This window comes from Pelodiscus sinensis, chromosome 2, assembly GCF_052426305.1.
Source record: "Pelodiscus sinensis isolate ZL-2025 chromosome 2, ASM5242630v1, whole genome shotgun sequence".
NCBI classification, from domain to species: Eukaryota; Metazoa; Chordata; order Testudines; family Trionychidae; genus Pelodiscus; species Pelodiscus sinensis.
This window is the reverse complement of record NC_143053.1, coordinates 60,003,318-60,015,365: the sequence shown is the minus strand read 5'-3', so window position 1 is coordinate 60,015,365 and position 12,048 is coordinate 60,003,318. Positions and strand designations below refer to the sequence as shown.

Below are 12,048 nucleotides of genomic sequence, written 5' to 3'. Positions count from 1 at the left end.
CAGGAATGGCAGAAACAGGTGCCTCCAGTATGCTCGATCTACTGGAGAAGTGGCATAATACTTCACAACCTTAACTTTGCAAACAAGCTCAGTTACACATAGGAGCACACAAAAGTGGCTGTGTCTACACTGGCGCGATCTCGCGCAAAAATGGCCACTCTTGCACAAAAACTTGCTGCCTGTCTACACTGGCCATGTGTTCTTGCTCAAGTAAACTGACACACTAATGTATAAAATCAGGGCTTCTTGCACGTGAACTCTGACGCTCCTGCTTAGGAATAAGCCCTCTTGCGCAAGAGCTCTTCCAGAAAAGGCCAGTGTAGACAGGCAACATGAATTTCTTGCACAAGAAAGCCCTATGGTTAAAATGGCCATCAGAGCTTTCTTGCGAAAGAGAGCGTCTACTCTGGCATGGATGCTCTTGCGCAAAAGTACATGCCAGTGTAGATGCTCTCTTCTGGAAGAGTTTTTGCAGAAGAACTCTTCCGCAAAAGAGTTTTTGTGTGAGAACGCGCCAGTGTAGACGTAGCCAAGTGTGTAATGGTTAAACTCATTCTTTCCCCTGCTCTTTTACGGCAGCATTATTTTCCCCTTTTAATTTGTCACTACATACCTTGATTTTTTAATTACAAATGTTCATGCTTAATGATCTACAGAAATTCCTTTCCACTACTTATGAAAGTACATTATACTCAGTACAGTCATCACTGTAAAATGATAATGACGTTCCTTATTTGTTTTTCAATTCTATTATAATAAGAAATATTCAGAATATAAAAAGATAGACACTTTTGAAAGTTTTGCATTTTAAGTCCCAAAAAAGTCAAATACACAAAAAAGTACATATATTCAAAGTCAATGGGAATTTGAAACCTAATTCACTTCGGTCATTCGGAAAGTTGTACCCGAAGTGAAGAAAAAAATGTTTGGGATACGTTCTGTTGAAAGTTGTAAGTCCCATTGACTTTCAACTTAAGCATATTCATTTGCAATGGTATTTAGGCTCCTAAGACACTTAAGTGCTTTTGAAAGCTGTACCACAAGTCTTAATTTCTCTTTTCTTCCTGCCCACATCACAACCCCTACATATACTCCACCTCTTCACACACAGGCTGAGCAATCACATGTTGATATTATACTTCCCTTTTTCACCTCAAGCAAGCCACAAAATACACTTAAATTTACAACTCAGTTGTCTCGATGTGGTTATACTACATCAACTTGAGCTCTGGGATTTAAGCACTGTATAGTGGACCAAAATTAAGTTAACAACTGGAAAAAGGACTCTGAAGCTATTACAAAGAGCAGACTATCAAAAAGGGCCAATTCATTACCTGATTCAGATGTAACAGACAATAATAAAACAGTATGTATTTCTCCCAATTATGTTACAGTACAGTGAATCTAACTTTCTCTCATTTTCAACATAAAAAATGCATCCTTTAAATGCCTTACACATTTGAATGATTATTTTACGAACATTAATTTTTAAAATATTGATAAGTTATCAAACATCTCACTAGTGAAATGGTTTACAATGAACAGGACATATTAGCCTTTAATATTAACCCCTTAAAGTATTATTCTGACTTGAAAGAACAGAAAGCTTTGTGCTAAGACCACCTGCAGATTGGATCAGTACATTGTGGAAAGCCTGACAAAAACTATACAACACCATAGTTTCTGGTTGCTGTGGCAATCTAGTCTAGTGATTTTGACATCTACACCAGTGTTTCTCAACCTTTTTTTATAAAGTACCCCTTTTAAAAAAAATTATAAGTACCCCCAGTACCTACAGTTTTCAGACACACAATTTTTTTCCCCTACCACTGCAACACATTTGTTTAAACAACTTAATCATAGCCAGGCGGGTGATGAAATTTTGGGGTGTAAAAAGTACAAAACTAATAATGCACTGTAAAACTTAAAACAAAAATTCAGTTTTCTCCAAATTTCAGTTGTGTTGACATACCCCCAGATTTAGTATAGTATACACCAGTGTTTCTCAACTGGTTGAGAAACATTGATGTATACTATTACAAAAGGAGGGACGTCCATCACACTGTCTGTCACAGAGAACATTTGAGAAGTTTCTAGGGAAAGGCAGGCCCCCAGCTCCACCTATAGCCCTGCCCCCACCACGGGGAGGGGAGGAGGAGGAGCTGTACACCGCCCACCACGGGGAGGGGGAGAGCACGCACCCCAGAATCCCCAGATCAGTGGGGAGGGAAGAGGATGCACGGCCTCAACCCCTCCCCACCAGGAGCAGCGGGGAGGGAAGAGGACACGTGGCTCAATCCTCCGTGGCCCCGGAGCAGTGGGTAAGGAAGTGACCACGCGGCCCAAGCCTCCCTGCCTCCAGGAACAGCGGGGAGGGAGGAGGCCACATGTACATCTACTGTCACAATGGGATGGGAAATGCTAGTATTTTTTAAAATATGTTTTCCTAAATGAAATATGAAAATGAATATAATCAGTTGTTATCTGAAAAACGTGGTATATTTTACATTCTTAACAGACCTCAAAAGGCAGATGTCTTTTTGTTTTTAAGAAACACAAAAGTCACATGAGAGAGAAGTTTCTAAGAGTATAAGCTGGATGTTTTGGCAAGTGGTTAGGGCACAGCTGGCACCAGATGTGATGGAGAGTGGAATTATACAACTACATTAGTTGGGTGTTTCTATTAAAACAGCTAGCACTGAAATAATACACAATGCTTACATCTGAACTGTCATAATTGAAATTCAGAATTAACATCACTGAGATGAATAGGGTAGTTCCCATGTGCTAAGAGGATCTTTTTTCAATTAATATCGAGATTGTGGAAATGGAGCACAATATCATAGCCAGCAGTGGATTTCACAGAAGTGCATAAAACACACAGCCCTACCTACAGTGACAGTTAAGAACTCTTCACTTGAAAGTTCTACAGAAAGATAAATGCATTCTACAAAGCCCAAAACCCCTTAAGATCCAGTGTTTACATTTCAGAGACAGAAGAGAGTACAGGCAGTCCCCGAGTTACGCGGATACGTCGGATCCGCAGTTACGAACGGGGCCCTCTCCCTGGTCTCCAGCAGACCAGGGAGAGGAAGCAAAGCGGCGGAGCACGTGGGCAGCGGACAGCCCAGTTGCGTCTGGGCTGTCCGCGTGTCCCGCCGCTTTGCTCTATTTTGCTCCCCGTCCCCCTGGTCTGCACAGCCCAGACGCATCCCCAGCTCCACCTATAGCCCTGGTCAGTTTCAGCAGCCGCTGGACCCCCCCAGCAGACCAGGGGGACAGGAGCAAAGCCGGGCAGGTGGCGGGGGTCCCGCTGCGTGGGCGGCTTTGCTCCAGGGCAAACGAGCAAAGCCGCCCAGGCGGCAGCTTTGCTTGGGTGTCTCTGGTCTGCTGGGGGGGGGGGGGTCCAGCGGCTTTGCTGGACCCCCCCAAGCAGACCAGGGAGATAGGAGCAAAGCCGCACGGGCAGCGGGGTCCCTCCGCCTGTGCGGCTTTGCTCGGGTCTCCCTGGTCTGCTGGGGGGGGAGGGGGCACAGCTAGTGCGCCGCCCCCTCCCCCCCCAGCAGACCAGGCTTTTGTTGCAGGACGCCTCAGGTAGAGCAGCTGGGGTGCTGCCGGATTGGTCCTGTGGGAACCTACCGGGCAGCGCCCCAGCTGTTCTGTCCCAGGCTCCAGATTCAGCAGCTGTTGAAACTGATCAGGCTGATTCCAGGAAGCTGGGGGCAGAGCAACTCTGCCTCCTGCTTCCTGTAGTCAGCCCCTGGTCAGTTTTAGTGACAGCAGCTGAATCTGGAGCCAGTTCCTACTTACATACAAATTCAACTTAAGAACAAACCTATAGTCCCTATCTTGTACGTAACCCAGGGACTGCCTGTATATACCAACACTTTCTTTTTGTTCTGCTGTAACCAGAATGTACCAAATGAGCTCATCGTCTATGCACACCTATTTTAATAATCTAGCAAGAAATGTGAATTCTTCACAGCTCAATATTCATTGACAGCAATATTGGCACTTCCAGAAAGACTAGTAAGTCTTCCTTAGCTCCTGACTCCAGAAAGACAAGGTAATATGAGGTCATAACTTTTAATGGACCAACTTGTATTGGTTAAAGAGAGATGCTCCAGATGGCATTCTGGGTGCAATATGTAGCTGGAATGTCTCATGTTACCTACATTAAGGTAGTTGATCCTCTCTAGTTTCCAAACAACGAGTAGTCACTAAGGTGCCACAGGCCTAACAAACATATACAATACATAAATAAAATAAATACACACACACACACACACACATTATACACACACATATTTGTTAACTTTTGTTACACACTAGAAATGTTAAATTTAGATTAATTGGCCCAGGGCTACACTTCAAAGGCGAAAGAGCTGCAAGGAGCACAGGGGACTAAAGCAGTCCCCTGCTGGCCTCAGGCCACCTGCAGCATTTCAAAGTGGCAGCATCACATGGAGGCCGGGGTCAGCTGGGGACTCAGAGTGTCCAGCTGTCACCAGGGTCCATGCAGCACTGCTGCTCTTAAACGCTGTATGCAGAGCAGGACCAGGTGGGAACTCAAGCTGTACATGGTATTTCAAAGCGGCAGACCCCAGGCTCCATGCAGTGCTGCTACCTTGAAACACTGTATGCAGCCGGGCCAGCAGGGGACTCCCCAGCAGCATGCGGCGTTTTAACGGCACTGCCACTTCGAAGTACTCCTCCCCCACACTGCCTCTTTCTGAGAGGCAGCAAGGGAGGGGAAGTGACCAGTCAACTAGTCCAGTGTTTCTCAACCTTTTTTTTTTTAAAGTATCTTTAAAAAAAATAATTATAAGTATCCCCAATACCTATAGTTTTCAGACTTACACATTTTTTTCCCCATTGCGACACATTTGTTTAAACAGCTTAGTTGTAGCCGGGCAGGCGATGAAATTTTTGGCTGTAAAAAGCACAAAAATAATAAAGTGCTGTAAAACTTAAAACAAAAATTCAGTTTTCTCCAAATTTCAGTTGTGTTGACATACTCCCCAAACTTGTCTCAAGTACCCCTAAGGGTACTCATACCTCTAGTTGAGAAACACTGGACTAGTGTATCAACTATCCAATAAGCTTTTGCTTATCGGATAATAGACTAGTCATTCACATCCCTATTTACATACATATATAATTGTGAGCTTTCTTGGGCAAAACCCAGTTCTCCAAATGAGATTTTCTTGTTCCCCTTGAAACAACTGAACAATTACAAGGAAAACATATTACTTTCCTTCCTGTGGTTTTCCCACAAGAACTATGAATTTATAGTATATTTGTAATAAACCTGATCTCCTCTGGAAGAAAAATACAGAAGAAATTCTGATGTACCAACCACAAAACTACAATTTCTTCACTCCCATGAACAATATGCATACACAGCAGTCTCCAAATAATAGAGATGGTCAAAACCTAATAGCTTTCATAACTAATATTGACCATTTACCCTGCTCTTCCTTTATCAATCTCATAAACCCCTTTCTACAAAAATCCACAACTAGAAAGACAGAAGACAGTAGTAACTAAATTACTAAGTGTAGTTTCCTAAAAATCCAGATTTTTAGTATAAATGAGACACACAAGCTCCTGCAAAATAGAAGATAAATCTGCAACAGCTCAATGTTTGCAGCTGAATAAGCACTTTCACTCACAGATTTCCCAGCTACAGGAAAGAATCACATATACCTCCCCCCCCCCCCCAATCAATGGATGTACCAGGACTAAAAACACAGTCTTTAAAAAAATAAGAATTAGTGAAGTCAAAGTATTAAAACCACGTGGTTGGTCAGAGAGGTAAAGGACCAGAAAGTTAGAAGAAAGGGAAAACTGGCAAGAACTACTGTGTAGGAAGAAACTAGTAGCCCAGGGGAAAGAGAAGACGAGGTTACTCTTATGTCTGTAGTACGGAGCGACATGGAAAAGACATGGGTGCAGCAACTCCGGTGAGATGCAACACACAGGGAAGATGGAGAAGTCGGGGAACACCGGTGTTGCGACAGGTGGGTGACAGGACTTAGGGGGGATGATGGGGCCGGGATCTAGCTCTGCGCATGCAGCGTTGGGGAGGGACTGGACAATGACAGTGGAGCACGAGGAAGGGCGGCCGGACAGGAGGAGAGCCTGAGCCTCTGGCGTGGAGAGAAAGACGAAGCGGGATGTGGGGGTGTAGCACAGCTGAGAGCGAAGCCGGGGGAGGGTCCCAAAGAGGGAAAGGGGACAGAGACCCTGCAGGCGAAGGGAACAGCGCTGCGATCGGAGCAGGGATCCGGGACGAAGGCGCGGAGATACCCGAGCCAGGACAGGCGGGCCGGCCGGCCGGGGGCGTTACTCACCTGCGCGGTCTCTTCGCCATCCTCGAGGCGCAGCATAGAAGGAGGCGGAGACGGACTGGGGACGGCGCTGCGCGGCTCCCTGCCCGGGCTCCTCACACTGCCCCGGGGAGTCTGTGGCGGCCGTGGGGCCCGCCCCGTCACACAGCAGAAAAGGGGGCGGCTGCCTCTACCGCTCCCGGAGACTCCAGCGCGTCCACCTCACTTAGCCCCGGCCTGGCCCGGCGCCCCGCACACAGATCATGGCCCGGCCCGGCTGCGGAGACAGGATCGGGGGCTGCGGACGCTTCTTGCCCAGCTCCGAGGCCCCTGTTCCCAGCTGCGTCCCCCGTTGGCCCGGCCTCCTCTGCCGCTGCGCTGCCGTCACAGGTTTTGTCCGTGCCGCCGAATCTCGCGCCCAGCCTCCTTCCAGAGCCACCGTTTGAATCTGCGCACGCGGACTGCAACCCCATTGGCTGAGGCAGCCGCACGCGATCGAGGCGGGGCACCGCGCCAGAGGGAGAAAGGGTGCGACCAGTAGGGATGAAGGGGGCGGGGCATAGAGCCAGACGGGGGCGGACCCGGAGCAGTAGGGATGAAGGGGGCAGGACATAGCGCGCTGCATCCTGGGAGAGCGAGTTTTTCTTCCCGCCAAGCCTGACGGTGTTCAACAGTGGCAGCTTGTAAGAAGCCCCACGGGCTCTGCTACGTGCTGCTGCCGCTCTTGCTTCCCAGCCCAAGGCCTTATTCTCCGCCTTCATTGTGCCTGTGCGAGGCGTCCTGAGTGAGCAGATCACTTGGAATCCGGACTCACCTATTACTGACTAAGGACAAAATGCAGGCGAACAGCCCACAGGGGGAGGGAAACACATCTCGCCTAGTGCAAATGTTACCGATACAGAGATTTCTCACATTCGGCATAGAGTATAATTACAAAATCATGTCTCCTTCGAGCCGGAATCGAACCAGCGACCTAAGGATTCCCGCAGCTCCTCTACAGTCCTCCGCTCTACCAGCTGAGCTATCGAAGGGACTTCCTGAATGTTCTTGTTTCCTTTCTACATAGTCTCCTTTTCATGAGTCATCCAATGTACTTTGACTTAATTTGTAATTAAAGAGCTGTCAGTATGGAATAGCAAAAAATATAGTGAGAGCAGCTTTTGTACCAAAACAAATGGAGAGAGAAATGGAGCTTTGGAGAGGCCAAATGTTCACTATTAATGCAATACAGTCCTAGGCAGACTTAAAAAAAAAAATTTCTATAAAAACAAGTATTTGCCTTCCTCCCATGTATCTCTCTATAAAAAAGATTTTCCTGAGGGATGACAGAGTCATGTCATCATGTCACTCTGCATCCTGCAGCCCGTCCCTTCCTCTTCCCCTTTATCTCCCCAGTGTTCTGTGGCCAGGGGGAAGAGCCCTGGGCACATGTGGCCTTTCCCCCTCACACAGGGGACTGGAGCCAGAGCCACACAGCCTTCCCCCCTCGTGGGGGGAAAGCGAAGCAGCCTTCCCCCTTGTAGCAGGAGGGGGCCAGAGCCACGTGGACTTCCCCGTCACCGTGGAGACCCAGAGCTGCCACCTGTGTATCTTTCCCCCCTGGTGGGATGGGACTGGGAGCCACATGCCCTCTCCCCTCACGGGAGGATGCCAGTTAGCCAGCTATGGCCTCAACCTAGCCCAGTCCCTCAGCAACTGGAGGGAGAAAGCCACGCCAGCCACTGCCAGTGGCAGCCAGAGGGAGAGAGCCAGGCCAGCCTTGGCCCGGCCTAACCCTCGGGCGGCTGGAGTCAGAGAACTGGGCCAGCCTCAGCCCAGCCCCCCGACAGCCAGAGGAAGAGAGTCAGACCAGTTGCAGCCTCAGCCTGGTCCGGGCTCCCTGTGGCCGAAGGGAGAAAGCCAGGCTAGGTGCAGCTTAGGCCTGGCCCAGCCCCATGGCAGCCAGGGGTGGGGGAGAGCTAGAGCTGCCAACCCTCAGAGAGGGGAGTTGGCAAGCATAGCAAGCAGGGGGCACTGCCCCTTAGTAATTGCCTAACATTACAATACAGTCTGATATAATGTATAATCTGAGACTTGGTCTACATCACAAATGTATATTGGTATAACTATGCCCACCTAGATGAGTGACACATTAGTACTAACTTGGCCCCTGCTATAGGCAAAAATACTTTATGGGAGGGCTTCTCCCATTAACATGGCTCTTTGGGAATTAGAGTACCTACAACAAGGGGCAATGCTCTGTTATCAGTGTAGATAGCTTCACTAACCACTACAGCAGCACAGATGCAATTGCAGCACAGTGAGTATAGACAAGCCTAAGGAATAACTTTCTCCCTTACTCCCCAGAAAAATGATTAGGAGTAAGGAAAAGAGGAAGATAAGCTTCCTCAATTATAAGGTTTTTTGTTTTGGGGAAGGGAGGTTAATTATGAAAGTCAAACTGATATTATCTTTTGCCTTTTATTCAAATCAAACACCAATAATAGGTGTTCAACCTAGTCTAAAAATAAGCAACTTTTCTACCACATTTCCTCCCCCCTTACAACCTAAGCAAAATCTACTATATATTTAAGAGAACTTGTGTGGGAGTGCCTGTCCATGCGTTCATGTTTGTTCAAGAACTCCTCCTGAACGGTAAAAGCTAGGACTACCAAATTTGATATGCAACCTTGGTTATGCTAGGAATAATGGGAAGTGCCTGGAATCCGATTGTTTCTCATCAAATGGAAAGAGAGGGCTCTGATAACAGGGTCAGTTATACGTCACAATGACCACAGGGAGCAAAAAGTGCCCCAGTCCTGGGGAGCAGATGCCAGCAGAGCAGCACAGCAGCCTTGGGCTGGCCCCAGGGAGCAGCCATCAGCCAGCCAGTGCAGCTCCCACCACTACAGGCCAGTGCCAGCATGGTCTTTGCCACTCCAGACCAGCCTCAGGGAGCAGCCACTGACTGCCAGTATCCACTACCCTGAGTCACCCACTCCCTGCCCTGACTCCTGCACCCTCCACCCTTAGCTTTCAACCCCCATACCTTCCAATCCCCTGCCCTGACTCCTACATCCCCACACCATGGCCTGCGCCCCCAATACCTCCTAAAACCCCTGCCTTGACTCCTGTATCTGCCACTTTTCTGTCCTGACCCCATCACTCCTTGCCCTGAACCTCCCCCCCACACACACACACCTCCCAATCCCTTGTCCTGACTCCTGCACTCCCCATTCCCTGCCCTGAGCCACTCCTCACCCCCAGTCCTGACTCCTACACCACCCACACACCTCCAGCACCCTGCCCTGAAGTACCTGAACAATGCCAGGTAAAAACCTAGTAGTCTATAAAAACCTGAAGAGGAAATGACTAGACATTAAAAACAAAACAGAGGGTACGTCTAGACTACAGGGTTTTGTCGACAGAAGTTTTGTCGACAGTATCTGTCGACAAAACTTCTGTCGACAAAGAGCGTCTAGACACATTCAGTTCTGTCGACAAAGCAAGCTGCTTTGTCGACAAAACCCTGTAGTCTAGACACAACCCTACATGCAATAACACCTTCTGTCTACAGAACTCTGTCGACAGAAGGCGTTATGCCTCGTAAAATGAGGTTTACCAGCGTCGACAAAACTGCTGAGTTCTGTCGACGTTATGTCGACAGAACTCAGCGGTAGTGTAGACGCAGGTATAGTTTTGTCGACAAAAGTCCACTTTTGTCGACAAAACTCTGTAGTCTAGAGACACCCTAATACCGCGTTTTGTCGACGGAAGTTTTGTCGACAGATACTGTCGACAAAACTTCCGTCGACAAAGAGCGTCCAGACACATTGAGTTCTGTCGACAAAGCAAGCTCCTTTGTCGACAGAACTCCGTAGTCTGGACGCAACGTTACAGGCAATAACACCTTCTGTCGACAGAGTTCTGTCGACAGAAGGTGTTATGCCTCGTAAAATGAGGTATACCAGCGTCGACAAAACTGTTGAGTTCTGTCGACGTTATGTCGACAGAACTCAGCGGTAGTGTAGACGCTGGTATAGTTTTGTCGACAAAAGTCCACTTTTGTCGACAAAACTAGGTAGTCTAGGCACACCCTAATTTATCATTATTGTCTACACTGAGAAAAGTGAAAGTACAGTAAAATCTCAGAGTTACGAACAATCTCCATTCGTGAGGTGTTAGTAACTCTGAAATATTTAAAAGCTTCAGAGAGGTAGCCAAGTTAGTCTGTACAGGATAAACTTAAAAAACAACAAATAGTTTTTTTTAGCACTTTATAGACTAACAAAACATGTAGATGGTATCATGAGTTTTCGTGAGCACAGCCCACTTCTTCAGATGACCAGAGTGGTTTAGTGTACTATATTTGCTTTGTTTATTTTTTGTCCATGCTGCTGCCTGATTGTTTACTTTCAGTTCTAAATTAGGTGTGTGTTGGCTGGTCAGTTTGTAACTCTGGTGTTCATAACTATGAGGTTCTACTGTAGTAGAAAGTATATAAAGGATCAAATTCTAAAGATTGTTTCACTTAATAAACAGATTCACTTCTATCACATAGATAAGGATTTTACAAATATTTTAGATGATGATGTCTCTAAACACTTTATCCTGTAGAACCGTGGTTCTAACTGCGGCCCACTGACCATCTGCATCTCAAGCTCAGCCCCTCCTTCCTCCGTCCCTCTCTTTCCCCACAGCAGGGAGCCCGCGCTGGCTTCCTGCTAGAGAGGGGGGAAGAAAGCCCCAAACCACTCAGAAGGAAGGGTCCACCTCACAGGGAAGAAGCGGTGCCAGAAGCAGCTCTGTGTGCTGCTGCTCCCCCTCCCCCACCTGAGAACAGCAACTCACAGACACGCTGCCTTGATGCTTTCCCCACTACTCCCATTGTCCGGAATCCAGCCAGTGGGAGCAGCGAAAGGCCATGCCTGAGACACTGTGCCTGGGACAGATATGGGACATGAAAGCAAGTAAGTGCCTCCGCTTTTCCCTCATGGCCAGACCCTGCACTCCCACCCCCTCTCACACACCTCCACCAAGATGTCACATCCCCAGCCCACTCCTGCATCCTCCCTTTTTAGCCAGACACCCTCTGCTCTTGCACTTTCCCCCTTGGCTGGACACCCTACACCCAGCCCTTCACTTTTTGTTACAGTGGAAACAGCAGTAAGCATGCTACACACTCCCCTGACTCCACCAGCTAGCTGGCTGGCAAAAATGTGCAGGAAAAAATAGACTAGGAATGACATGTTCAAGGAGGAAATGTAATCTGCCAATGTGGACAGGGAGCACTTAATTGAGTGGAGGAATATGCTGCTGCTGGAGATGAAAGCGGAGAAGGGTGACAGGAGAGCATACAGGGAGCTAGAAGTGAAAAACTAGGACAGAGTCTTGAAGACCATGACAGATGTGATGAACCACATGGCAACTTTCCAGGACAGCTGCATGCATGGGCACCCCTCCAGCCCTTGTTAAACCACATTCCCTCCTCACTGAGTTCCATAGCATCCTCTCTGAGGGGCTCTACAACGTGGGAGGGTAGGGAAGTGAAGGGCAGCTTCATATTCAACCCTCAGGAATACATCCCAAAACAAAACCTGTCCTTCTCACAATTGTGATCACACACACACACACACACACACACACACACACACACAAACACACCGGTCCTGCCATAAACTCCTTTTCTGTCCCTTCTGTGTTCCCTAAATAAAAATGCATGAGTTCTGAACAACAG

General features: G+C 47.8%; 1 protein-coding gene and 1 non-coding gene across 3 annotated transcripts in view; both read right to left on the bottom strand.

Moving 5' to 3' along the window:
• The window catches only part of MYBL1 (MYB proto-oncogene like 1), a 33,912-nt gene extending 27,126 nt beyond the window's left edge, over positions 1 to 6,786 (bottom strand). For both annotated transcript variants that reach the window (XM_006131469.5, XM_006131470.5), the window contains exon 1: positions 6,357 to 6,786. In XM_006131469.5, the coding sequence (XP_006131531.3) occupies positions 6,357 to 6,376 (20 nt within the window). In that variant the 5' untranslated portion in view covers positions 6,377 to 6,786. The remainder of the gene's footprint in view (positions 1 to 6,356) is intronic.
• Positions 6,787 to 7,277: 491 nt separating this feature from the next.
• Positions 7,278 to 7,363, bottom strand: TRNAY-GUA (transfer RNA tyrosine (anticodon GUA)). Its single transcript is given in 2 exon segments — positions 7,278 to 7,313; positions 7,327 to 7,363. It is a non-coding gene; the product is annotated as a tRNA-Tyr (tRNA).
• Between the last annotated feature and the right edge of the window lie 4,685 nt (positions 7,364 to 12,048).